Source organism: Epinephelus lanceolatus, chromosome 13 (genome assembly GCF_041903045.1).
Source record: "Epinephelus lanceolatus isolate andai-2023 chromosome 13, ASM4190304v1, whole genome shotgun sequence".
Taxonomy (NCBI): Eukaryota; Metazoa; Chordata; class Actinopteri; order Perciformes; family Serranidae; genus Epinephelus; species Epinephelus lanceolatus.
This window is the reverse complement of record NC_135746.1, coordinates 6,230,941-6,258,092: the sequence shown is the minus strand read 5'-3', so window position 1 is coordinate 6,258,092 and position 27,152 is coordinate 6,230,941. Positions and strand designations below refer to the sequence as shown.

Here is a 27,152-nt window from a genome sequence, read left to right as displayed (position 1 = left end):
GTCCAAATTTTGGCAATTGTAAATTTCTTCAAGGAACAGATATTTTAAATTTGTACATTTATATGTATTATATCAACATTATATCAACATTTCTGAAATGATGTAGTTCAGATTACATGTACAGTACAGGCCAAAAGTTTGGACACACCTTCTCATTCAATGCGTTTTCTTTATTTTCATGACTATTTACATTGTAGATTCTCACTGAAGGCATCAAAACTATGAATGAACACATGTGGAGTTATGTACTTAACAAAAAAAGGTGAAATAACTGAAAACATGTTTTATATTCTAGTTTCTTCAAAATAGCCACCCTTTGCTCTGATTACTGCTTTGCACACTCTTGGCATTCTCTCCATGAGCTTCAAGAGGTAGTCACCTGAAATGGTTTTCCAACAGTCTTGAAGGAGTTCCCAGAGGTGTTTAGCACTTGTTGGCCCCTTTGCCTTCACTCTGCGGTCCAGCTCACCCCAAACCATCTGGATTGGGTTCAGGTCCGGTGACTGTGGAGGCCAGGTCATCTGCCGCAGCACTCCATCACTCTCCTTCTTGGTCAAATAGCCCTTACACAGCCTGGAGGTGTGTTTGGGGTCATTGTCCTGTTGAAAAATAAATGATGGTCCAACTAAATGCAAACCGGATGGGATGGCATGTCGCTGCAGGATGCTGTGGTAGCCATGCTGGTTCAGTGTGCCTTCAATTTTGAATAAATCCCCAACAGTGTCACCAGCAAAACACCCCCACACCATCACACCTCCTCCTCCATGCTTCACAGTGGGAACCAGGCATGTGGAATCCATCCGTTCACCTTTTCTGCGTCTCACAAAGACACGGCGGTTGGAACCAAAGATCTCAAATTTGGACTCATCAGACCAAAGCACAGATTTCCACTGGTCTAATGTCCATTCCTTGTGTTTCTTGGCCCAAACAAATCTCTTCTGCTTGTTGCCTCTCCTTAGCAGTGGTTTCCTAGCAGCTATTTGACCATGAAGGCCTGATTCACGCAGTCTCCTCTTAACAGTTGTTCTAGAGATGGGTCTGCTGCTAGAACTCTGTGTGGCATTCATCTGGTCTCTGATCTGAGCTGCTGTTAACTTGCGATTTCTGAGGCTGGTGACTCGGATGAACTTATCCTCAGAAGCAGAGGTGACTCTTGGTCTTCCTTTCCTGGGTCGGTCCTCATGTGTGCCAGTTTCGTTGTAGCACTTGATGGTTTTTGCGACTCCACTTGGGGACACATTTAAAGTTTTTGCAATTTTCCGGACTGACTGACCTTCATTTCTTAAAGTAATGATGGCCACTGGTTTTTCTTTAGTTAGCTGATTGGTTCTTGCCATAATATGAATTTTAACAGTTGTCCAATAGGGCTGTTGGCTATGTATTAACCTGACTTCTGCACAACACAACTGATGGTCCCAACCCCATTGATAAAGCAAGAAATTCCACTAATTAACCCTGATAAGGCACACCTGTGAAGTGGAAACCATTTCAGGTGACTACCTCTTGAAGCTCATGGAGAGAATGCCAAGAGTGTGCAAAGCAGTAATCAGAGCAAAGGGTGGCTATTTTGAAGAAACTAGAATATAAAACATGTTTTCAGTTATTTCACCTTTTTTTGTTAAGTACATAACTCCACATGTGTTCATTCATAGTTTTGATGCCTTCAGTGAGAATCTACAATGTAAATAGTCATGAAAATAAAGAAAACGCATTGAATGAGAAGGTGTGTCCAAACTTTTGGCCTGTACTGTATATGGGCAGAGTTTCTCAGCAGGAGAAGAAAGCAGGTATTTTTAAACCACAAGGCTGGACATTTCCAGCTGTGTTTGTGGAGACCAAATCGGGTTTTTAAAGCCAAAACATGATGTTTTCCTAACCTTAACCAAGTGGTTTGCGTGCCTAACATAACCGCACGTTAACCACAGTGTTGTCACAACGTAAAATTAAAAAATGAAACTATAAAGAAATGCAATGTTTCAACTATCAGCTTCAGATGAAACATAAAATGCCAACATTTATTCTGGAGATTGGATTGGCCCCAGCATTAACCCTCTGGCAGCCCAAGTGATTATCTCAGCACTACTGTCACTCTGTTGTGACTTGAAGAGAAAATCCTAAAAATAATCCCAACCCTAATCCTGTATTAAACACGTCTGCTTTTTTTTTAATTATGCCCCTGTGCCTCACCAAGTCTGTGTGCACCACTGTTCAAATGTATCGCCTCAGTTGCCCCACATAATGTCTATCACAGGACAAAATATATGTGTCTGATCAAGCAAGCAACGTGATAGATTTAATGGGACAGTTCACCTTGTGGTGCTCTAAGCACCAAAAACCAACATTTAAAAAACTCAACATCAACGTCTCTCCCCAGAAGTCATTACCTGATTACTCAAGATAATCCACAGACCTCGTTGTGAGCAGTTTCATGTACCAACTATTTTCTTTCTACCAAATTACACCTGCCAACCAGATCACTAAACAGAAGGAAGTGTGCATCTACTGCTAGCTCACCTAGCACCAGTGTACTCAAAAAATGTAATATATTACTTATTCCTAATTATCCTTTTTTTAAAGTAATATTGTTACTTTACTTATTACTCCCAGCCAAAAGTAACTAGTTACTTATGTAATCTATTAATTTCCCAGTACGCCCCTGTGTGAATCTCGGTCATTTATTTTCCAGTGTTCCTATTTTCTATTTTCACTTCCACAAAATGGCTACCCTGCATGAAATCATAGATATAAATCTGAAAATGGTTTATATATACACACATATATACATTTTACTGCAGCAGTGTATTGAGTGGTTGTTATTTTAAAAAACGCACCTGTATTCCACCCGGTTTTGGAAGTGTAGTGCTGCTGATAAAGTCACTATTCAGTTTGCTATAATCATTATAGTGGATATGTCACCACACGGCCACTACATGGCAGCACAAGTCAAGCTATAGGCCAAAGTAGGTAAATTGACCACTGAAACTGACAGAGATGTATGCGCATGTGAAAAATAAATAGACGGTGCTCTCTACGATGGCGGACAGTGTCACGCTTTTATTTTGTCTCCATGAATGTAGTTTATTGCAGCTGCGTAGGATGTCGCACTCAACAAGCGCCCAACCCCCTAGACGCCGATGAAACAAGACCGGTGATCGCCCTATTTGCAAGATGGTTATCACCTGACTATCGTGGATAGTGGTGCTTGCTGCTCACAATAGTATTATCAGCTGTTCCCCATTGTAACGCAGTAGCGAGCTTTCTGGGGAGTTAGTAACTGTAATATTATTACTGAAATTGGATTAATAACTTGCTACACACCTCATTACTGGGAAAAGTAATATTATTACTGTAACACGTTACTGCCCAACACTGCCTAGCACCTCTGAGCTAGCTAACATTACAGCTCAGCTGAGGAGGATTCCATTAATGTTTACATGTCATGCTGTGACGAGGCATCAGCCTCTCGTCCATGAGTAGATGCACTCTCCCTTCTGCACAGTGATACAGTTGGTGGGTGTAGTTTGGTAGATAGAAAATAGTCTCTACATGAAACTGCTCACAACAAGGTCTGTGGATTATCTTGAGTCACTAGGTCATGGTTTCTGGAAAGAGACACTGATTGTGAGGTTTTCTAAAGTATTTTTGAGCACCACAAGCTGAGTGACATCTAGTTCCATAGGGCCCAACTGATGTGGATTTTTTTGGGCCGATGCCGATTCCGATATTATGGAATAAAAAAATCCGATAACCGATATATCGGCTGATTAAATTTTTACATTTTTCAATTTAAAAAAACCTGAAACACCTGCTTTTGATGGCTTAAATATAGTTCAAACACTCGTTACAAAGATATAAATTGAAGGAAGAACATTTTACTATTTTCAAATACTTTTATTATCAGAAATTGTGTGGAACAAGCAGCATATGAACAATTTGAACACAAAATAAATCAAAAATATGATGTGCAAAAAGGCAGTAAACCTCTGGGAAATTAAATAATCATGCAAAGTCTATATGAATTAAGACATTCACATGTATGTTCACAGTACCAGAGTTCTTCTTATTATTGCCAATTTAACAGAGGTAGGTTATAGTGCAAAAAGTAACACAAGGATCATTTCTAAGTAAAACACCATATTCCCTGCATTTTATTAGTGATGAAAATATAAGTGTTAACATCGGCGTCAATCGGTCAACTTTTGGCCGATTGCCGATTATTCTCTAATGGCTACAATCAGCCGATTAAATCGGCCGGCCGATAAATTGGTCGGGCCCTATATAGGAGAGAAGGCCGACATCTCTACGGCCGATATCTCCAACACTCTGCAACTCACACTAAAACTATCTAGACTGACAAATAGCACTTCAGGTCAGGGGAAAATATATATGTTTTCTACTTTTACGTGAACTATTCCTTTAAGAGACTGAAATGCACAATTATATTTTTCATCATCTTGTTTGCTGTAGTTTATATTAGAATAAATGACCCTCATGAAAATCACAGAGTTGTTTTAAATTGTAATTCAGTTTATCTTCTCCAAGTCATAACTCCAATTTGTTCATAGAAATAAAATGTAGGGCTGGAACAAACAACTCTTTTCATTATTGACTGAACTATTTTTTTTTTCCAATGAAACAATTTATTGTTTACTCCACAAAATGTAAAAAATAATGACAAGAACATCATTCTCAATTTCTCAGAGCCCAAGCGGATGTATTTTAATTGCTTGTCCACCCAGTACTCCAAAACACAAACATGTTTAATTGACCATCACAGGTGACAAAGACAGATTTAAGACGCTTGGACCAGAGAGTGTTTGGCATCACTTAATTGACTAATTGTTTCAGCTCTACATGAATGTTTATTTTCCATCTGTGAAAGACTTTTTACAGTAAACTCAATCAGATACATGTTGCAATACCATAGATGCCACAACATGTTTATTTTGTATCTAAAAGTTCAAAACACACCCTCAAACTCCGTCAGGAAATTTGTGCTTTGCTGTTCACTCAATTTATAGTCACATTCTGTGCATACAGTTGTATGGAAATTCAATCTAGAACCTCTTTTATAAACAGTGTCCTTCACTGTATTCTACAGTGTGTACCTTAAGCTCCATAACACAGAATGTCAAAAAACATTCTACAAAGAAATAAACAAAAGCAACCTGGACATTCTTGTGTAGCGTCACAATAGACAGAGCTTTCCTGCCCAAACAAACAAAACCCTCCATGTTAGAAGTCAACCAGAACACACAGGAGCAGGTAGCTTGATGGGTGCTCCACTGTTCCCACATAGATTCACACTGTCAGCTAAATGCACGGGGCAACACAATGAGGAACATGTACAGCACATACGTATATAACACAGGGAGACACAAAGGGAATCCACACTGAAAAGAAATAATCCCAGAAATGTTTGAAATGTTTTATTCACACTGAAAAAAAAAAACGTATTAAGCTGAACTGACGGTTACTTTTCTGTTTGTACATTTTTTTTGTAACATTAAGTCACTTATTAAGGGCATCAGCTGTCTTTTTCCCCTCTTGATTCTTTCCTTATGTATTATTCCATCATTTTTATCATTTTGATTTTTTTTCATTTTGAGTCTTGGTGCACCTGAGACACTTCTGGCCATGACGGAGAGTGCTCAGACATCTTAAAGCACCCAACAGACACACAGAAACATGCACAAAGGATCATATAAAGCTTGGAAATGCTGGCACCTGGTTTGATTGACTTCACACAGTACATACCCTAATGGTTTCATTTTCAAAATAGAAAAATTAAACGAATCAATGTATATCAAAGAAGAAGGACTGTCCTATTCGTAAAAAGAGAGATATCAAAAATGTGATAAAAGGTAGTCCAAACTAAGAGTCCGAGGCACTCTGGGGTCGTGTAAAAATCCTTTAATAAAGCAGGGATATCAACGCGTTTCAACTATGCAAGTCTTTATCAGGATATTAACATACAGATTGCACACAGGTGTTTAAATCATGTCAAGCATGTGTTGCAGGACATGTGATTTAGTCATGTGACCAAATTGTTAGATCACAACAAGATAAAACAACTGAAGTATGAATGTAAAAATCACAGCAGTAATCAATAAACCATCTGTTTTCTTTTGGTTTAACTCAAATGAATCAGTGTTGACAGTTTTGAAAACGTGGGCCAAATCATGTTTAGGGACTGTTCTTTATTTATCAAAGTAGGTGGCTGGGGTGTGGCTTCGGTTTATATATTTTTTTAAACTTCCTGAAACAACTGCAAATATTTTTCCTTGAGCCTCGCTGAGTGACTGGCAGAAAATGCATGACCCTCCCTCCACTACAAATTAGTTATTAGATTTTAAAATTACCCTTTGTTGTTTAAAAGCTAAAAGTTAAGTCAGATTTATACTTCTGCGTCAACTAGACGCCATACCTAAGGCACAGGCTCTGCGTCGATGTAGAGCCTACACCATACCCTGACATGCACCTCTCCAGAGATGTAAACACGTCATGGAGACGCAGACCTGTCTATTTCTGTAAGCTGACACCATTTCCCTCAGTGGAAACAAAGCTTGTATTTACTTGTATTTCGCAGATAAGAAACAATAAGTTGTGAAGACAGTAAAGCCTCCACAAAAATAGCACTTTAAGTCTTGTGCGTGATTTATCCTGGCTTCATATGAGCAGAGGAAATCTCTGGTAGTCGCTAGGCTAATTTATCCAATGTAAAATGCCATAGGCTTGTGCTAATAATGTTAGCATGTTGTATTTGTTTGGAAAACATGTTTAGTATAAGACAGTTGTTTTGTCAGTGAACCTTGTGAGTTGTAATGGAGCCGAATTTTGTAACGTTACCTTTGTTAAATGTTGCTGTTGTCCCTGGATTTATATGAGTAGAGAGAAGTCTGCTAGCTGATAAGCTAATTTATACAATGTAAAATGCCATAGGCTTGTGCTAATAACATTAGCACGTTGTGTTTGTTTGGAAAATGTGTTTAGTATAAGACAGTTGTTTTGTCAGTGAACCTTGTGAGTTGTAATGAAGCCGAATTTTCTAACATTACCTTTGCTAAATGTTGCTGTTGTCCCTGGCTTCATATGAGTAGAGGAAAAGTCCGCTAGCTGCTAGGCTAATTTACACAATGTAAAATGCCATAGGCTTCTGCTAATAACATTAGCATGTTGTATTTGTGGAGAAAATGTGTCCAGATAAAGACAAGTGTTTGTCTGTGAGTTACAATGAAACCGATTTGTGTACTTGTGTTTAAAATTGTTAATATTAAGCCATGTTTAATGTGTGTTTAATGTGTGTTTTGGACCAACTAAACCGCACTGCTGACTATTGTTTTGGAGGTGTAACTGCAGAGTGACACAGACACACCACTGCACAAGTATAAATGCTCACAGCAGAGTAGGCCACGTGTGTAGGCTACTGTGAAGGCTCTACATAGAGGTGGCGCACAAGTATAAATCCGCCTTTAAAAGTTAAAGACAAAATCCTTGAGTTGAAAATAGCCGTAGTTTTTCACTCCTGTCATGCATGCTGGTTGGTTAGTGCAACAGTTTATTTTTGGCTTGGTTTAAATGAGACATAGAATAAAGCGATCATGATGAATTATCACTATATTAAGCTCAGATTTGGTTATGTTTTCTTATCAGACAGAAGCGTTTGTCATATGTGATTTATCAAAGGACTGTTGGAAATCATCCCAGTCATCAGCACAGTTTCAAGGTGGTCACCCAAGCTGAGTGTTACAGATTCAGTATCTGACCAAATGTCTCCCCTTCTGTGTTTTATGCAGAACATTATGACGTCACAGTGAAGCTGACCTTTGACCTTTTGGATATAAAATGTCATCACTCTATCATGGAAATGTCCCTAATGTTGTCAACAAGTAACTGCTTCTGCAGTTTCAAACAGTGCTCTGCTGCTGTCTGCAGCTTCACAGCCATCTCAACCAGGTGTCGCACCATCCACCGTCCTCCTGCTGATGAGAAGCTCAGCCCACGTCACCTGAACTACATACAAATGTAATATCTGTGTTTGCGGAAATGTACAATGCCAACATTCGACTCTGGCGACTAAACTGTGTTTTTGGCCAAATGCCTGAAAAACTTCAAATAATTGTTGGCTACAAATTCTTATAATTAAATAATGGTTTGGGTTCTTGCTCTGGGACCTTAAATTTTAGGTTTCCCTGAAATAATTTGATTAAATGATTCTTTAGTTTCTTTTAAATAATATTTCAGCTTACTTATTGCCATGCTATTAAAATACTGCAGTGGCCTTTTGTTCAGCCATCTGAAAAGTGATGTTAGACTTAAAGTAATGCAGAATTTGCAGAGCCTTTGTTATAATTCAGACTAGTAAATATGATCACAATTCAGAGGGCTCATGAGAGGATTACCATACACTCATCAGCCACTTTATTAGGTACACCTGTTCAACTGCTTGTTAACGCAAATAGCTACTCAGCCAATCACGTGACAGCAACTCAATGCATTTAGTCAAGTAGACATGGTCAAGACGAGCTGCTGAAGTTCAAACTGAGCATCAGAATGATGAAGAAAGGTGATTTCAGTGACTTTGAACGTGGCATGGTTGTTGGTGCCAGACGGGCTGGTCTGAGTATTTACTGGGATTTTCAGCACAACCATCTCTAGGGTTTACAGAGGATGGTCCCAAAAAGAGAAAATATCCAGTGAGCCAAAATGCCTTGTTGATGCCAGAGGTCAGAGGAGAATGGCTAGACTGGTTCAAGATGATAGAAAGGTAACAGGAAGTCAAATAAGCACTGGTTCCAACCAAGGTCTGCAGAAGATTGGAAAAACCACATTCAGATGGAAGCATGGATCCATCCTGCCTTGTATCAACGCTTCAGGCTGCTGCTGGTGGTGTAATGGTGTGGGGGAGATTTTCTTAGTGCCAACTGAGCATGGTTTAAACACCACAGCCTACCTGAGTATTGTTGCTGAGCGTGTCCATCCCTTTATGACCACAGTGTACCCATCTTCTGATGGCTACTTCCAGCAGGATAATGCACCATGTCACAAAGCTCACATCATCTCAAACATGACAATGAGTTCACTGTACTCCAATGGCCTCCACAGTCACCAGATCTCAGTCCAATAGAGCACCTTTGGGATGTGCTGGAACGGGAGATTCTCATCATGGATGTGCAGCCGACAAATCTGCAGCAACTGTGTGATGTCATCATGTCAATATGGACCAAAGTCTCTGAGGAATGTTTCCAGCACCTTGTTGAATCTGTGACACCAAGAATTAAAAAGGGCGTCCAACAAGGTACTAGCAAGGTGTACCTAATAAAGTGGCCAGTGAGTGTATATTTCAAGCAGTAGTGGAATGTAGCCAAGAACATTTCCTCAAGTATAGTACTTATTTAAATACAAACTGTGTGTCTACCTTGTGTTTAGATAAGGATAAAATAAGGCTCCAACAATCTACAAAGAGACAAAACCACAAAATGATGCATAATAATAATAAAAATAATAAATAAGCGAAAGCACCACAAACATTGCATGTCTTGCTCCAATAGGGGGGCCTTTTGCATGTCTGTGCCCAGGGGCACCCACAGTAATAACAGACCGTTGCTCATGTTTAAATCCATTTCACACTGTAATCTCTCAATTCATTTTACAAATTGGCTTTTTCTGACAGGTAATAGATTTATTGTGTGTATGGGAGTGTATGTGTTCGGATGCTCACAAGTGCTCTACAAACAATAATGATAACTTTATTTCTATAGCACTTTTCTAAACCAAAGTTATAAGGTGCTTCTCTGATCTGAGGAATCTTGCAGCAGAACAGGGGGTTTAGGTGTTCTGAAATGTAAAGTGGGGCCAGACCATGACGGGATTTAAAAGTAATCAACAGAACTTTAAACTGAAATCTGTACTGAACAGGGAGCCAGTGTGATTGAGCCAGGACTGGTGTGATATGTTCCCTACGTCGAACAGTTAACTGATGTGTCACCAGGGCAAGTAAACAGGGAGCTGCAGTAGGCGTGAGAAAATAAGGGTGTGGATAAGCTGCTCAACTATGGATCTGGAGAGTATTGGTTTGATCTTGGCAATGTTTTGGATTTGCAAAAAGCAGGATTGAACGACAATAACCACGACCTCTGTCTCATCTGTGTTCAGTTGCAGGACGATCAAGGCCATCCAGTCATTAATAGCAGCAGGACAGCCGTGCAGAGAGTCCAGGGTGCTGTGATTTTCAGGGCTAAGTGAGAGGTACAACTGGGAGTCATCAGCGTAACAGTGGTAGGACACAGGGGTGAAAGTGCAGATAATATGGCCACAGGGTGAAAGATACAAGCTGGATAATATAGGGTCAATAAAATAATAATAAAGTTATATAATAATAATCAAGTTTAGAGTTTAAAAGTTGATTGTTGACCTTGAAAAACATTAATGTATCAGCTGTTTAGGAGCTTTAAACAATATCCACCACAATACAAATAATAAAAATGGACTAATTGCAGTTAAAACCAAATGAGCAGAGAATCAAAATGGTGCAGTGGAGCACTCAGTATCAGATGTTGGTGTGTGCTGACATGGAGAGGCCTGTCAGTGGGTCAGAAATAGTCTCAGTGTGACGATGCCGCGTCATGATTGAGATGCCATCTTCCCTATAACAGAGCATGAAGACACCAATCTGACCCCACTCCTCTCAGACAGCACGTGACTGACACCTCGTGGACACAGTCTGTCATTAACATTGCACAGGGCGGATTTTGCGTTGCATTTCCAGCATTATCATGGTCTGACGGAATTAGAGCAGTCTTTCAAGGGGACTATTTTTAGCAGCGGAGCATTATTTTCAGTCTCCTCCGGCTTCACATCTCCAAATGAAACGCCCTTCACGCTGACACACTTCTCCATATTTATTTAATTTGTCATCTTAAAGCAAAACGCCTGTAACCCCGCTGACACCGAGATGTCTATTTATACTACCGCCCCCCCCCCCTCCGCCCCTCCTTCTCCTTCCTCCTCCCTTCCTCATCCTACATTACGTCATCGGGACCGGTGCATTCGCAGTGTATTTGGGGGATGCAGCTCCTCACGAAGCGAAGCATGCACACGCAGGGAACACCGGACAGCCTTTTGTCTTTAAATGACCCGGTTTGGTTTCATATATGTAAATAGAAGCGACGCAGACGTTATTATAAACACACAGCAGGTTAAAAGGCGGGACTTCCTTCCGGCTGTTTATCTCAGTGTGCAGCGCGAGGCGAGCCAGTGCAGGTTCAGATAACAAGGTAAGCTTGTTGACAGTCTGCAGCCCGTGTTGCCTTTTGAATTTGTGCATTTCTCTGCATCGATCCTGTCTTCATGTTGAAGTGCTGCTGTGTGTGTGGTTGTTGTCTTGTTGTTGCACAGCTGCGTGTTGTGGCTGTTAGCTCTGCAGCAGCTCCTGTGCTACAACACGGAGACTGTGTTTCCTCTTTAATGTGTCTCACTGTCATTTGGACATTTGTAGTAAAGTCGCTGCTACAGATGCGCTGCAGTCATTATAACCTCAGTCCAGTGTCATCATTGCTCTCTGACCTGTAATGTCTTGAGTGCTGATGCTTCCTGTTTACTGTAGCTGCTGTCTCACTCCATGTTGTGATGATATGTCAACATCATATCAGTGTCATGGTCGACTTGTTATTGCCTGGAACAGCACATCAAAGCTGCATCACACTGATACTACTGTCAGTTTCATCAGCTCTACTTCTACACTGGGGTCATTATTTTGGTTATTATTAAACTATAAAAATGATCCATGACATGTTCCCAGTGCGCAAGGTGACATTTTTAAATTGTTTGTTTTGCCTAAACAACAGTATGAACTAGAGATCTGTTAGAGATGCACCATATTAGATTGTTTTGCTCAATGGTGGTGCTTATTTTTGACAGCTATTTAAGATTTAGTCTTAGTCTTGAGATCCTTCATAGCTTTAGAAGAAAACTCAAAAAAATTTTAGTCAACAAAAATTTGAAACATTTAAGTAGACGAAATTTCAAAAGGCTTAAGTAAAAAAATAAAAATAAAAAAATTTAGTGGACAGAAATTCAAGACATTTTAGTAAACTTTTAGTCTTTATGTTTTCTGTATGTTTTTTTTTCTTTCTGTAAACTAATCCGGTGAGGCTTATTCACGTATCAGAAATTAGAATCAAACGTATATAAAAATTTCATTTTGACAATTCTAAGAATAATAGCTAAGAATAATTTCTGCACGCTTAGAAACTTTCATTTCTCCAGCTGCGTTTGACAGGTTTAAGGGCTGATTTTCTGTCATATTTTTGTTTAAGAAAAAACAAAATAAAAAGTTGATCACAAAAATAAATTTACGAGTACACACTTAATGATCATCATTTGAAAGGCTCAACATCTCTCTGTTTATGCTCTCAAAAACGTTGACACCACAAATAACTAATCTGAGATGACAAGGAGTCCTGCAGGGATTAGATGTGAAGTCCGACAGCCAGTGGCTACTTGCTCCGCTGCCATTCAGCAGCTTACAAGTGGAGCTAACTACTAACAGCCACTGCTGCAACGAACAGATTCCGCAAAGTCAGACACACAGCTGAATATTTACTGATGAATTACAGCTCACAGCTTGCATCAACGGCTGACGCTGCTCCAGTGTCAGTGCTTTTGCTGGCTAGCAAAACATCCTGGCGCTGACTATTTCCTGGAGTTTGCCAACCTGTCGCTCATGAGGCATTTGAAGATAGCTGCAAGCACAGCTGATCTCTGCTTTCACTGTTTTATAGTCCACCGCTAACATTTTTGTCGTCTCTTCACTGAAAATGAAACATTGATTTTGTCTTAGTTTCTGTTATCAAGATCTATTTTTAGCTCGACATCATCTTGTTTTGTCATGGAAAAAGGTCGACAAAATTTTTTTGTCATAGTTTTCATCAACAAAATTAACACTGCAGTGGTGTAGTGGAGGGTACAGAGTATTCCCATCAAAAAGCCAAAAAACATTGGAATATATAGGACAGTATACCCACTTCCTCCACAGTAACCTACCTATCTACATAGGGGTACACCCATCTCATATGCTACTGTTACACCACTGATTTTGCTGATAGGCCGATATTTTTCATCTAATTTTGGCCGATTGCCGATATCTGCACATATTTTTTTTCTACCTGAATGCAGAGAGCATTAAGTCTCATCTGTAGTGGAATTAACATCATAGTGCAACACAGTCTCACAGACAACTCCCAACAAGGCACTATGTGGTGGTTAGGTTTGGGTACCATTCACATTTGAACTGATACCGGTGTTTTCCCCTCCTGTTAATGCACAGCACTTTCTTCAGTGGTTAAGGGAGTGTTTCTTTGACCCATCCACCACTCCTCCAAATCTCCATGAGCAGACTTTCTCAATCTTTATACTTAATTTGTGTGTCTACCACAACAAAGATCCTCTCTGACTTTGCATGGGTTTTGTTTTTGTGTTGCCAACAGGTCATTTTAACACATTTCATAAAGCACTGTTAAGACTTTGTGTCCATTTCATGTATTCCTAGGTTGTATTATGCTTACTGTTATCATGATGCAGACATGAAATACAGCACTTTTCAAGGTGTGCACATTAAACTTAGAAAACTACCTCAGCTTAGGTTACATGTAAAACATGACATTTATTTTTATGTTACATTTTTGAGCAAATCTGTTGTTTAATCCAACTTCAACAGGTCTGGATGATGCTCTCTGTGAGACAATCCTGACAACAGCCACAAGTTTGTCATTATTTTGAGATACAAACTCATTATTTTGACAGTTTCCTGTTATTTCAAGAAAGTTTTCTTATTATAATAACTTGCAGGATCTTTTTCTTAAACATTCTGTCAGAAATTTAGGCCAAACCATCAAAACAGCCCCAAAACATAATTACACAGCAGCATGTGAGCAGGCTGTCTTTATACCTTTTCCTAGATAAGAGGGATTAATTGTTTAGCCTCACTGAATTCTTCCTGAGCAGTTTGTGTGTGTGTTTGTAGGTTTTCTCGTCACACGCCACACCATGCTGGGCTGCTTGCTGCGAGGAGGCCGCAGTCCTCTGGTCTGCCTGTGGGCCCTGCTGCTGCTGCCGCTGGTCTCTCTCCATCGCTTGAACCAACACGGCCACAGGAGCCACAGCGTGAGGGAGCGGCCCAAGCTGCTGCTCGTGTCCTTCGACGGCTTCCGCTGGGATTACATCCACCGGGTCCCGGTGCCTAACTTTCGCAGCCTGATAGATGACGGAGTGTTGGTGGAGCGGGTGGAGAACGCCTACATCACCAAAACCTTCCCCAACCACTACAGCTTGGTGACGGGGCTGTATGCTGAGACGCATGGCATCGTGGCCAATGAGATGTACGACCCCACTCTGAACCGCTCCTTCTCCATGGAGACGGACAGTATTTATGACTCACGGTGGTGGGAGGAGGCGGTGCCTCTCTGGGTGAGCATTCAGAAAGCTGGAGGGCGGAGCGGGGCTGCGATGTGGCCGGGATCTGATGTGAAGATCCATGGCATGTTCCCTAACCAGTACCTCCAGTACAACTCCTCCGTCTCCTTTGAAAGCAGGGTGGAGCGGATTATTGAGTGGTTCTCTGCACCCAAAGAAGAAGCAGTGGATTTTGGAGTTCTGTACTGGGAGGAGCCGGATGAGAGCGGGCACGCCCTGGGACCCCTCAATACCCTCATGGACAAAGTCATCGCCGGGATCGACGAGAATCTCGGCTTCCTCATAAACGAGCTGAAGAAGGCAGGGCTGTATGAGAAGGTGAACCTGATCGTGACCAGTGACCACGGGATGGCGCAGCTCTCCCCCAATAAAATCATAGAGCTGGACGAGTACGTGAGCAGAGACCTGTACACCTGGGTGGACAAGAGTCCGGTGGTGGGGATACTGCCCAAAGAAGGTAACACTTTAAAACATCTGTCACATTACATTTTGGGAAATATGCTTATTTGCTTTCTTACAGAGAGTTAGTTGCCCAGGTCAAGACCTTTAAATACGTCCACTCTGTGAGTTGACTGATTCGTCTGTCATTGTGACATGAAACAGCATTTTCTCGCTTGATAATTGATCGATCCAATGTACAATTATCCAGTCAGCACCATGGACATGACTAATGCTGTTGTCAAGCTGTGTGCCAGAACCAGTGAGGAGTAGTAACTACATTACCAACTGCTAAAGACAAGACAGACACTGCTGTCGAGGCTGTTCTAAGTTAACATGTCCTCTCAATATCGCCTGACATCATAGTTCATTTACACTCTGCTTAAAATGACAGGTTCAGGCAAATGCTTTGGTCTCTAATGATCGGTTAGAAAATTTAAATCCCCTTAACTCGTGGCGATCGGTTAGAGTGGACACGTCAGACTGAAGGTGAAAATGAAGTGTAACGAGTTGTCTGATATCAGGCAAAAGAGTTTGATGAGAAGATCCATACCACTCTCAGACATGACAGACATCGATCTGCTCTCTAATAATTCATTCCTTCATTGTCTGTAACCACTTAGCAGGTTAGGGATCACAGGGGGCTGGAGCCTATCCCAGCTGACACTGGGTGAGAGGCGTCAGACTATCAGTCACCAGACTATCACAGGGCTGACACATAGAGACAGACAACCATTCACACTCACATTCACACCTACGGACAATTTAGAGTCACCAATTAACCTGCATGTCTTTGGACTGTGGGAGGAAGCTGGAGCACCTGGAGGAAACCCACGCTGACACGGGGAGAACATGCAAACTCTCCTCTAATAATGTATATACACATATTTTAGAAATTTTAAATCTTTTGTAATATTCTGAGTATTGCAGAAACATATATTGCGATATATTAGGATTTAAACCTTTTTTCAAATGCAAATTAATAAAAAAACTTTGTCAACGTCTGTTTTTATCCAATAAAATAAACTGAATCATTTTTATTGCAGCAACCTGCATCTAGTGGACTGAAAAATAATTGATTTTAATACTTTATATGGGTTCCAAAAGTTTAATTTGTATTTGCAACATTATTTTCAAGAATAAAATATCAATATTGATCTGTGCATTGATACCATATCACAATGCAAAATATCGCGATACTATGCTGTATCGATTCTTTTTTCCCACCTCTAACATTTGGCCATATTTTAATTTCAATAATATTTCTATTAATTGTGAAGCCGTGCTTTAACCTAGAATCAAATGGGTTTTTTAAAAAATAAATTCTATCATTGTTTGTCTTCTGTTTTCCAGGGAAGCTGGAGGAGGTGTACAGTAAGCTGGTGGACGCAAACCCGAACATGATGGTGTACAAGAAGGAAGACGTTCCCGAGCACTTCCATTATCAGCACAACGTCAGGATCATGCCCATCCTCATCGAGTCCAAGGAGGGCTGGACCATAATGCAGAACAGGAGCAGGCGCTACATGCGTACGTATTCAAACCTCAGAAAGCTGCATTTGTGGCTGTACGTGATTAAACAGAGTTTTTTTTGCAGCTGTTTCAAGCAGCAGGTTCTGTTTGCTCTAATAATAACTTCACAGGAGGTTTTTCAGTCATTAAACCAAAGCTGGCTCGTGTAATAGCAGCTGTAATTAACAAAGAACGCCAGATTTGTTTTCCCTTAGAAACAGCAGGAGTGCGTGTGTGTAGGTTTGGAGGTTTCTCCTGCACCGCCTCCAAGTGCAGTTATTTTTTCTTCTATTTAAATTAACCTGTTATTTTACTCTTCGCCTTAGAGATCTCAAACGGTGTATCTGGAGTTTCTCATTGCAGATTACAGCAGCTAATTTTCCTGCTCTCCTGTTGAAGGCTTGTTAATCAGTAAAATGACCTGATGGAGTCTGTGGCTGGACTGAAAACCTGCTGACTCTCAGTCCACAGTAACGACGTGGTGTGAGACTGCTTAGCATGCACACTGGCCTGCATATCAAAAGTTGTTTCTACCGTATAGCTGTTTGATTTATGAGAGATCAATAGGCCTGAGTGATAAAAGCAAAGCTGTTACTGTCTAGCAGTGGAGACTTCTGCTCCTCAGTGTATTAGAGGGAAGGCACTGAGACATATTGGCGTAGACCCAGGCTGCATGAACCACATCAATACTCACTTATTAATGATTATTATCAGTGTATGTGAACTGGACCTGCACTTCCTGGTGGCTGAATATTAAAGGCACAGCCACATCACAGTTCTGCCCTGTGTCAAAGACACAACAGATGAATTCAGGGATGTGTTGCATTATGCGTATCTTTACCCCAGCTTAGACCAGTTATTTGCGACAAGACGAAATCATTGTAGAATGTTGCTCTCTGGTTGAATTTCTGGCGGCTGGTTTCAGCTTTATGATTTTTTGCAGCCAGTATCTCGCTATCACTATCCTCATTTATGTTTTGAGAAGCTACAAATTATATTCAGCCACAAAATAAGCCTGAAAAGCTGCAATCAGAGCAGAGGTACAGAGTGTTGTTGCATAGAGATGATACACCGTCTCATGACTCGGAATCTCCAACTCTTTCAAGTTTTCAGAAAGTTGCAGACCGGCGCATTGCATGTAGTTGCATGCTTCGACTCGTCTCATTGTGTCATCTGTTGTCTGAACTGGGCTTTTGAGGTCTAACAACATGTCCTTCTTCATAGAACATTTGCAAAGCTAGTTTTTAAAAAACAAAAAAACAAACACCATGTTAAGTTGCAGTCCACTTCTTCCCTGCCTTTATTGGTGTAATCAGTGGAATAGCATGAAACCATTGGCAGGACTGTGCATTAGGGTTGGGTTGGTGTGAAAATGTTCAAACTGATTTGATATTAAGCCAAACATTGGACTGGACCTGTGTACCATCTTGTAACACTAGGTGTCTTACTTGACTCAGCAGCCACTGCACAATGCTGCACAGTGCCAAACTAATCACAAGGCTGACCTTGACAAACTTGTTTCTTTGGCAAGTGTATACACATGGACTCCGAACAGTGCAGCCTCTTTGTATATATAAATGAAACAGAGGAGGAAAAACAAGACATGATGATAGTATGTATAATTTTAATTAAATACAGGCAAATATACTGTATGTTGCCTTTTAGATCATGCTGTCCTTTCATCCTTGCCCAGGAGATTTAACAGCTTAACCTCTAAAAACAATGGTCATTCACAAATGGCCTCATGTGACTCCAACGATCACCGTTGCAGCAGGAGTTTCAACGACCATCGTTGACACACCATTGGAGCACTAACGAACCAGTGACATCATTGGCCTTGTGAAGACCTCCCCAGAGGTTAAATACCTGGGTTGTTTCCACACCAGTTTGTCAGACTACTTCCAGCCTAGGCTGACAAGCATGAACTGATGAAGCCTCTTGGATAAGAGGTGAAACGTCTTCTAAGACAAAGCTAAGTCCAGCTGCGTTCGATTCAATTGCCTTGAGATAACTATGACCTGGATGAATGAGAATATCCACAGGCATCTTTTAGGTGACGGTTCACCATTTGTAATGTGCACTTTCATGTGTGCTGCCATTGTTGTGTGACGTCAGCTATTTCTTAACTTTTCTTCATAAAGTCAAGGTAGATGGATTTGCCAAGTTTACTTTGAGTGGTGTTCCAGTTTAGTAGCAGGTTGGAAATTTTGAACTCTGGGTTGTCTGGAACCCAGCATTAGACGCGGCCCTGATACTACCTCCACTATCAGTTTAACAGCCGAACAACAATGCCCCCCCCACCCCCCCAATTCCATGTCCATACATCAGGGAGGCAGAAAAACGACGTAATATTCCTGCCCCTTGTACAAAAGGGGCTTGACAGAGCCCTCTCGTCTTGTCACCCCAAAAAACACATGAACTTCCTAGTAAACAAACACACCTTGCACTGTGCGCATCTTCACCTTCCCACCTCTACTGAAATTTGATCTCCATTATGTTGCAGACAGGGGAGAAATGCAGCTCAGCCTTGCTTACAATTTTTCCCAGTGGCCACTCGCGGTATTACAGCGGGGAAAAAATCCTGTGAAGCCCAAAAAGCATTTTCTCCATAAATCAACATTATAAAAGAGACATCTATAAAACTGTTGACAGGACACCTCGAACTGCAAAGAAGGTCAATGATGATACTGTATTATGAATCTCTAAATATTTATTTATATCAATATTTCAGTTTAAAAAGACATGCATTAAATTGTGTTACTGTATTATCACATATGCAATTTGCTGAATAAAAATTGGTTACAAAGAAAAGAAAATTGAGCCAACTCGACAGCGTGTTACGTCACCCCTTGCACGTCTGTTATCATACATGTGAACAATATAAACTAAACATAAAAAAATCAAAACATTGCTCCGTAGCGTTACTGGTGTCATTAAAAAAACTGCAGTCGTCAGTCAGTCTAAGCGTTCATCAAAGGTCTGTGTGCTTGTGTGTTTTCATTTTTGCACATGTGTTGCCGTGATTGATTGAGCAGTAACGAGTCAGCTGGGGCAGCGGTGACGGTAGTAAATCATCTGAGAGAGCAGCAGTGCCAGATTCCATAAATCTCTGCCTGTAATTAAGCGGATGTGGAAACTGGAGATCTATAGATCAACAATGCAAGAATAATTAACATCAGAGTACTGAACCTCTTTATGCAAACATTTTTCTTTTCTCTCCAGTTGGGAACCACGGCTATAACAACTCCCTACCCAGCATGCAGCCTGTGTTCGTGGCCCGTGGGCCGGCCTTTCGGCAGAATTACGTCAAGCACTTCATGCGCTCTGTGGACCTCTACCCTCTCATGTGCCACATCCTGTCCATCCACCCTCTACCAAACAACGGCTCCCTCTTAAACGTTCAGGACCTGCTGTCTGTGGAGCCTACTCCATCCCCGCCCCCCACCCTCACTCCCAGAGTCAATGGATACTCCTACGCCCCCGTCGTTGGTTCTTTCCTGGGCGTGGTGATGGTGCTGGGCTTTCTGGTGGTCTACATCAGACAAGTGACGCTCAAACAGCTGCCCTCACTAAAACACAGAAGCAGGGAGATGTCGCAGCCCTTACTGCAAGAGGACTTGCACCTGTAGCTGAAGATAGAGAAATGATGGCAGACGTAAAAGAAGAGGAGGTATTGCTCCCCAAGGTAGTCCGCTCTGTCCAGAAGCATCCCCGAACGCCTCCCTTATACCACTAAATGCCAGTGTGCTGCTCTTTTTATTATTAGCCGGAGATCAAGGGAATCTAACCTAATCATGTACAGAGGTACGTCTCGCTTGTTTGAGTGTAAGGGGAATGTCTGGGGTTTGCTTCTGGTGCAGGCTTAATCAAGATAATAAACCTTTACATGGGCTTTATAGTGGCTTTGCTTTGATTGTGAATTTTACCTAAACTCATCTCATCATTTTCATCGTCACTAAATAAGTAAAAACTCAAAGCTAAGAGTGGAATTTAACCTGTGACTCTGGCAAGTACGAACCTTTGGTGGCCAAAATTGTGACCTGGATAACATTAAGGTGTCAGTATGCTCGAAATCAACTTGTATTTTGGAGGTGAAAGAGCAGCCACAGTCATCGGTGGGGTGAAAAACCTTAACTGAAGCGTAACTGCACCAACAATCTTTCCTTGATGGCAGTCATAGTTTGTCACTCAGTTGCACACAGGGAAACTTTTTGGAAAGTTACATTAATGTCCGACACAGTCATGGCTGTCACTGTGCAGGGACTAAGAGTGCCTCAATAACACAACATATGGTATTAGCGCCTTTTTTATTTGGCAAAATGTTTCATTTAAACAGTTTTAGTGCTTAAAAATAAGCTTTATTGATGCCTCCTAATAGACAAAGATGACAGTTTTAAAACAAATTAAATACTTACATAAATGGGCATTAAGCATTAAGTGCTTTTTCAGCTAAGATGCTTTGTTTGCATCTGGTTGCTATGATACGAAATATCCGCGGACGTAAAACTGTCAGCACAAGGTAGAGTGCTTGCTCTGGGTGAAGGGGAGGCTGAACGGACGAACCTGCCTATCGATGTGGGTTCTGAATTAATTTTTCGTTTCTCCAGTTGGTTTTTCTGGTATTTGTCTTGCCCCTCCTCCACTGTGATTGGACGGCTTGTTAAAAGTAACAGTGACAAGCAGCTGCAGCATTTTACCCAGAGTTCAACATTTCTCAACGACCAGAAAACAATTGCCAAACGTGTAGCGTTCAGCACAGGATAGATGCTCAGTGCTTCGTCAGGCTGCTGGTGTTTGTAGCAAAGTGTCGGCGCTCCCACCGCAAAGAATTTAAGAAACATGCTGGCCGCATACTGACATCTTGACAGTAAGGCTGGAGACATGCTTGTTTTCTAATCATGTGTTTGCATAGACAGTGGGTTGCGTCGTAAAAGAAAGTATCATTCACTCTCGTTTGTGTACTACGTGTGTTACTGCAGGATTCCACTAGAGGGCGCACCAGAGAACTAATGTGTGTCCACTGGGTGCGAATAAAACAATTTCGGGTCATACGTTTATTCACGAGAGTTGAAAAATACGAACTTCAGCGACCAATTTGCACTGCGATAGCCAGTCAGCATTGAGATCCTCCGGGGACGTATGACGAGGAGGACGTGCCAAGTGAAATACAGAGATTTTATGCTCGTATGACGCAAGTTATTTGCGCGTATGAAGGAAGTCAACACAAATTTTCTAGCATTCAAACTTGCCCTAGTAATGCCTAGCAAAAATTTGACGAACATTAGACGATATAGAACTTCCATATTTGGGTCATGTAAACAATAAACACTAAGCACCCTCATAGCTAGTATGTATAAAGCAGATCATGACGGGGGTGAGTTTCTTTCTCTCGTTCTGCCAACACTGCCCTGACCGTTCATGTGTGTATCACATTTTGAGGACACGTCCCGTTGATTTTTGAGGACGTGCCCAACAAACACTCCAAATGAACGCACGTGACGTGAGGCAGCCATGATGTGCACACAAACACAGTTAAAAGCAAGTATATCTCTGACCTAACAGAGCTATGGACAACAGTCGATTACTTGGTGTAAGAAGAAGGTCATGTCAGATTTTTGCCACCAACTGTTCTACTTAGAATTTCATTTTTAATACAAATGCTGTGAATAATCAGTAAAGCATTCAGCTGCAGTCCCTGGAGACTGGCTGGGGTCAGTATTATTTCTGAATGTGACTTGGAAGCAGATGTTCCACTAAGGACTCACTCAGTGTGCCAGGCTACTGTCGTAGGTCATCCCATGAGCCGATCACATCACGACCTTGCTCTTTAGTAGTCAGTTACCATTTGCCTTTTAACTTAACGGAGAACATCTCTCTAAGGTGTGCAATCGTTTGTGTGTCAGTCTGTTTTATCTTTGTTTTTGTAGAGTTTGTGTTTGGAGGGCATTTTTCTGTATAGATGACCGTGTATCGCCCTGCGTTGACCGTCATAACCATGACCATTTGTTGGTGAAATGTGAAGTGCAATTGATATTGGTCAGTATTTCGTAATAGGGATTAAAGGGTTTCGTTGTTGCTTGGTTGAGAAGACTATTTGGGCATGACTTGCAAGAACTGTTCCCCTGACTTGCACTACAGGACAGAAACAAAACAGAATGAAGGGGGCAGTAGTTTGATGCTTCGTAGGTCATGTATAATTTGCACTTCTTGTTCGTAGTTGCGATTTAAAAAGATAAAAAAAGTTAGGTGCCTCTTGCCAAAAAGCTTTTTAATCAGCATAATCATAGAAAATCAAGTAGAATCCAAATCTGCAAATTAATAAGTCTAATATTTTTTCAGCATCTTTTAAGAAACAATTGGTTGGATTTTCTCCTTATGCTTTTAGATGCATTGACTAATAATACCTGTGCCCAAATCAATGACAGACATCACTGTGATATATACTTTGTACGAAATTTAAATTCTTAAATTGAAAGCATTTATATGGAAATTGTTAATTTTCTGATAATTGTCTTGTTTTATGAAAGAGAAGTGTTGTCTGATAATTTTCCCCTGACTTGTTGACAGAGAAATGAAATATATCCGCAGTATATTTAAATGATTCATTTGAAATTGTTAGAGAAGAAGAAATATTAGATCAGGTTTATCTCAGTTGATTATGAGCTGGATTTGAAATATGGAAATTTAATATGATTTACAAATTAACTATCTTTGCCATGTTGATGCAATTAAAGAGTCTTCTGAAATTAAAGGGACTTACTGAAACTGAAACTGAGCAGTTTGTATTTCTTTATTTTCAGTCTGTCTGTTGATGTGTTTGATTATGATGCCCGGGCCTTTACACATTTTATTAGCCGAGTCCTTTGTCGATTAACTAGAAATAACACATTTCCAATATCTCCACCTAATTGAGTTTATAATACATTTAGTCAAGGATGGATCACTGAATGGGCCTACTGGGCAAAGGCCCAGGGCCCAAAATGTCCCTCAAATTAACACGTACCAACTAGGAAGAGACTCAAAATGACCACAAAGAGATGCAAAACCAAGGTGGCCCTAAAATAATATCAGAATATTTCAGGGTATTTTTGCAATAACGATACTCTTGATGATATAACTATTTGCTGAAAAGATATTTTATCACTAAGAAAATTGCGAAAGGACTCCCGCACACTGTCTAACTTGCAATATATAATTTATTTGCGACGTTTCGGTACTAGACCTTCATCAGGCAAACAGGTCAAGTACCGAAACGTCGCAAATAAATTATATATTGCAAGTTAGGCAGTGTGCGGGAGTCCTTTTGCAACTTTTTGGTCTTCCCGAACACACCTGTCTTGTAGCCTGGAAATCCAGACCCAAATCTAGAAAGATTTAGGGTCTGGCTATGAGTAATGAAAATGGCCCAACTCCAAGCATGCATTTGAAAATATCACTGCACGCAATTGGATAACACTACGACCAATCAGAACAATACACAGGGTGACGTATCCAGAGCTTAGCTACCAGCGGAGCTAACTGGTAGATTAGACTCTTGCCATATCCGGTCGGCAAAACAGCAAAAACGTCTTTCTTGCAAAGGAAAGACTCGAGCGCCGTCTTCTGTTCCTCTTTTAGAGAAAAAGCCAAGTCTAACTCGTTCATTGTAGCGGCCAAAGCTGTTTCAAACAACTGGTGTTCATCCGTAGCCATCTTGCAATGTTTACTGACTGATTCCGGACTTCGTTGTCGCAGCGCTGTCGTCATCTGTTTAGCTCGCCTCTGGCCCGCCTATATCAGATACACCGATGTGATTGGTGCAGCTCGGCTCCAACAGCATGGGTAATGAGCATCATTACTGATTGCCAGAGTGACTCACTGAGCAAATTCAAATTGTGCTCTCGCGAGAACTCTGGATTTCCAGGGTACCTGTCTTGTTTAATAGATGTGCAAAGTGTTTCCTTTGTTCTAGCCTGAGGCTGTGTCCGAAATCACTCCCTGCTCACTAAATAGTGTGTTTGCCATTTTGTAGTGCTGTCCGAATGTTTAGTGTAAATTAATATACGCTATATAGTGGACTCATACACTGCCTGGCCAAAAAAAAAGTCGCCACCTGGATTTAACTAAGCAAATAGGTACGAGCCTCCAATTGGATAATTACTGCATGGGCGATTATCTTTCAGCTGGCAACAAGTTATTTAACCCCAACTGGTGCAATGAGTTGCTTCTCATTTCCTAAACAACCATGTCGAAAGACACATCCCGTGGTCGTGGAAAAGATGTTAGTCTGTTTGAGAAGGGTCAAATCATTGGCATGCATCAAGCAGAGAAAACATCTAAGGAGATTGCAGAAACTACTAAAATTGGGTTAAGAACTGTCCAACGCATTATTAAAAACTGGAAGGATAGTGGGGACCCATCGTCTTCGAGGAAGAAATTTGGCCGGAAAAAAATCCTCAATGATCGTGATCGGCGATCACTTAAACGTTTGGTGAGATCAAATCGACGAAAAACAACAGTAGAACTCAGGGCTATGTTTAATAGTGAAAGTAAGAGCATTTCCACACGCACAATGCGAAAGGAACTCAAGGGATTGGGACTGAACAGCTGTGTAGCCTTAAGAAAACCACTAATCAGTGAGGCTAACCGGAAAAAAAGGCTTCAATTTGCTAGGGAGCATAAAGATTGGACTCTGGAGCAATGGAAGAAGGTCATGTGGTTTGATGAGTCCAGATTTACCCTGTTCCAGAGTGATGGGCGCATCAGGGTAAGAAGAGAGGCAGATGAAGTGATGCACCCATCATGCCTAGTGCCTACTGTACAAGCCTGTGGGGGCAGTGTTATGATCTGGGGTTGCTGCAGTTGGTCAGGTCTAGGTTCAGCAACAGTATGTGCTCAAAGAATGAGGTCAGCTGACTACCTGAATATACTGAATGACCAGGTTATTCCATCAATGGATTTTTTCTTCCCTGATGGTACGGGCATATTCCAAGATGACAATGCCAGGATTCATCGGGCTCAAATTGTGAAAGACTGGTTCAGGGAGCATGAGACATCATTTTCACACATGGATTGGCCACCACAGAGTCCAGACCTTAACCCCATTGAGAATCTTTGGGATGTGCTGGAGAAGGCTTTGCGCAGCGGTCAGACTCTACCATCATCAATGCAAGATCTTGGTGAAAAATTAATGCAACACTGGATGGAAATAAATCTTGTGACATTGCAGAAGCTTATCGAAACAATGCCACAGCGAATGCGTGCCGTAATCAAAGCTAAAGGCGGTCCAACGAAATATTAGAGTGTATGACCTTTTTTTTTTTGGTGGTAACTTTTTTTTTGGCCAGGCAGTGTAGTATCCCACAGTAGTGTACAACCAATGGTCACTAATATATAATAATATATAATATAGGGAGTAGTGAATGATTTCGGACACAGAACGAAAACAGAACTGCAACATAGTAAGTGATCTAGTTTTACAGTTTGCCTTAAATGAAAACAACCTAATTTCTTTAGTTTGTGAACAACAACAGTAACTCAGAGTGAGATTCAGATTCTGTTACAATATTAATAGTTCAACTAAATCAAATCTACCACAAATTACACATTTAAACAGCTCCCAAATGCAAAAAAAAAGTTCCACCTGGACCTTTATGCTCTGCCATTTCTCCTCTAATCATCACGCTGTAACCTGTGACAGGCTGTTATGATACCACAACTATCACATTCACATATATGGAGTTTTTTGTCAAGCCGCGAGCATCACGTAGGTATACAAGTAAGATTATAAGTTTCAAGAGTTTCAGACCTGTCTCAGGCAGTCAGCAAGTTAAAGGCTAAGGTGAACAGATCCGTTTTTAGCTTTCTTTTTAAAAAGTTTATCGAGCTAGCTTCCCTGATATCTATAGGTAATGTGTTCCATAGCTTTGGGGCGTGATTGACAAAAGTTTAGTTGGTAGTTTAGTGGATAGTGCGGGTGCCCCATGTGTAGAGGCGGCGGTTGTGAGTCTGACTCCGGCTTGCAACCCTCTGCTGCATGTCATCCCCCCAGGCAAAAAGCCCCAAGAAATAATCTTAAAAAAAAATCACAAATAAAAAAACAACTTGACGACACAGACTCCCGTGTGGCATGGCGGGAGAGGAGAGGGAGAGACGCTGTGCTGCTGCCAGAGGAGCCGCTGACTGAGTTCCCTCTGAGCGGTAACTCGCTAAAATAGTCTGAGAAGTCCGGGGCTGTTCATAAAACATTCAGGACGCCACAGTTTATTCCACACTACTGAAGCTGCTCCTCTTTTTGGAACCACCACGGAGTCGGTAATAATTTCGCTTCCAGTCATGCTTGTTGTTGCCGTGGGTAACAGTATGATCTCAATATGTCTACAAGTATCATGATATCAATGTTTCATATGATATTAAAAATTATACCGATATTATCGTAAATGATATGATATGCACTCCTACACAAAACTACAAAATGGGCAAAACTACCACAAGGAGACAAAATGATTACAAACGACACAAAATTACCTCAGAGAAACACAGACAGATGCATAATGACGACAAAGAGATTCAAAGCCACCACAAACTTTGTGTCTTGCTCCTGTGTAGGAGAGGTGGTGGGGCCCTTTGCATATCGGTGCCCAGGGGCCCGTCGTCTAATATTCTGTCCATGTGTATCATTGCCAGATTACTTTTTTACTTTTGTACCATAAAACTGAAGTGTTACCCTCACCAAAACAGTGACTTTCAGA

The 27,152-nt window shown here is 41.1% G+C and overlaps 1 protein-coding gene across 1 annotated transcript; it reads left to right on the top strand.

Moving 5' to 3' along the window:
- Positions 1-11,022: 11,022 nt before the first annotated feature.
- enpp5 (ectonucleotide pyrophosphatase/phosphodiesterase 5) lies at positions 11,023-20,796 on the top strand. Its single transcript, XM_033648938.2, has 4 exons — positions 11,023-11,276; positions 14,024-14,929; positions 16,264-16,440; positions 19,645-20,796. The coding sequence occupies exons 2-4, from the start codon at positions 14,047-14,049 to the stop codon at positions 20,049-20,051; spliced, it is 1,467 nt and encodes a 488-aa protein (XP_033504829.2). The 5' UTR covers positions 11,023-11,276; positions 14,024-14,046; the 3' UTR covers positions 20,052-20,796.
- Positions 20,797-27,152: the final 6,356 nt, after the last annotated feature.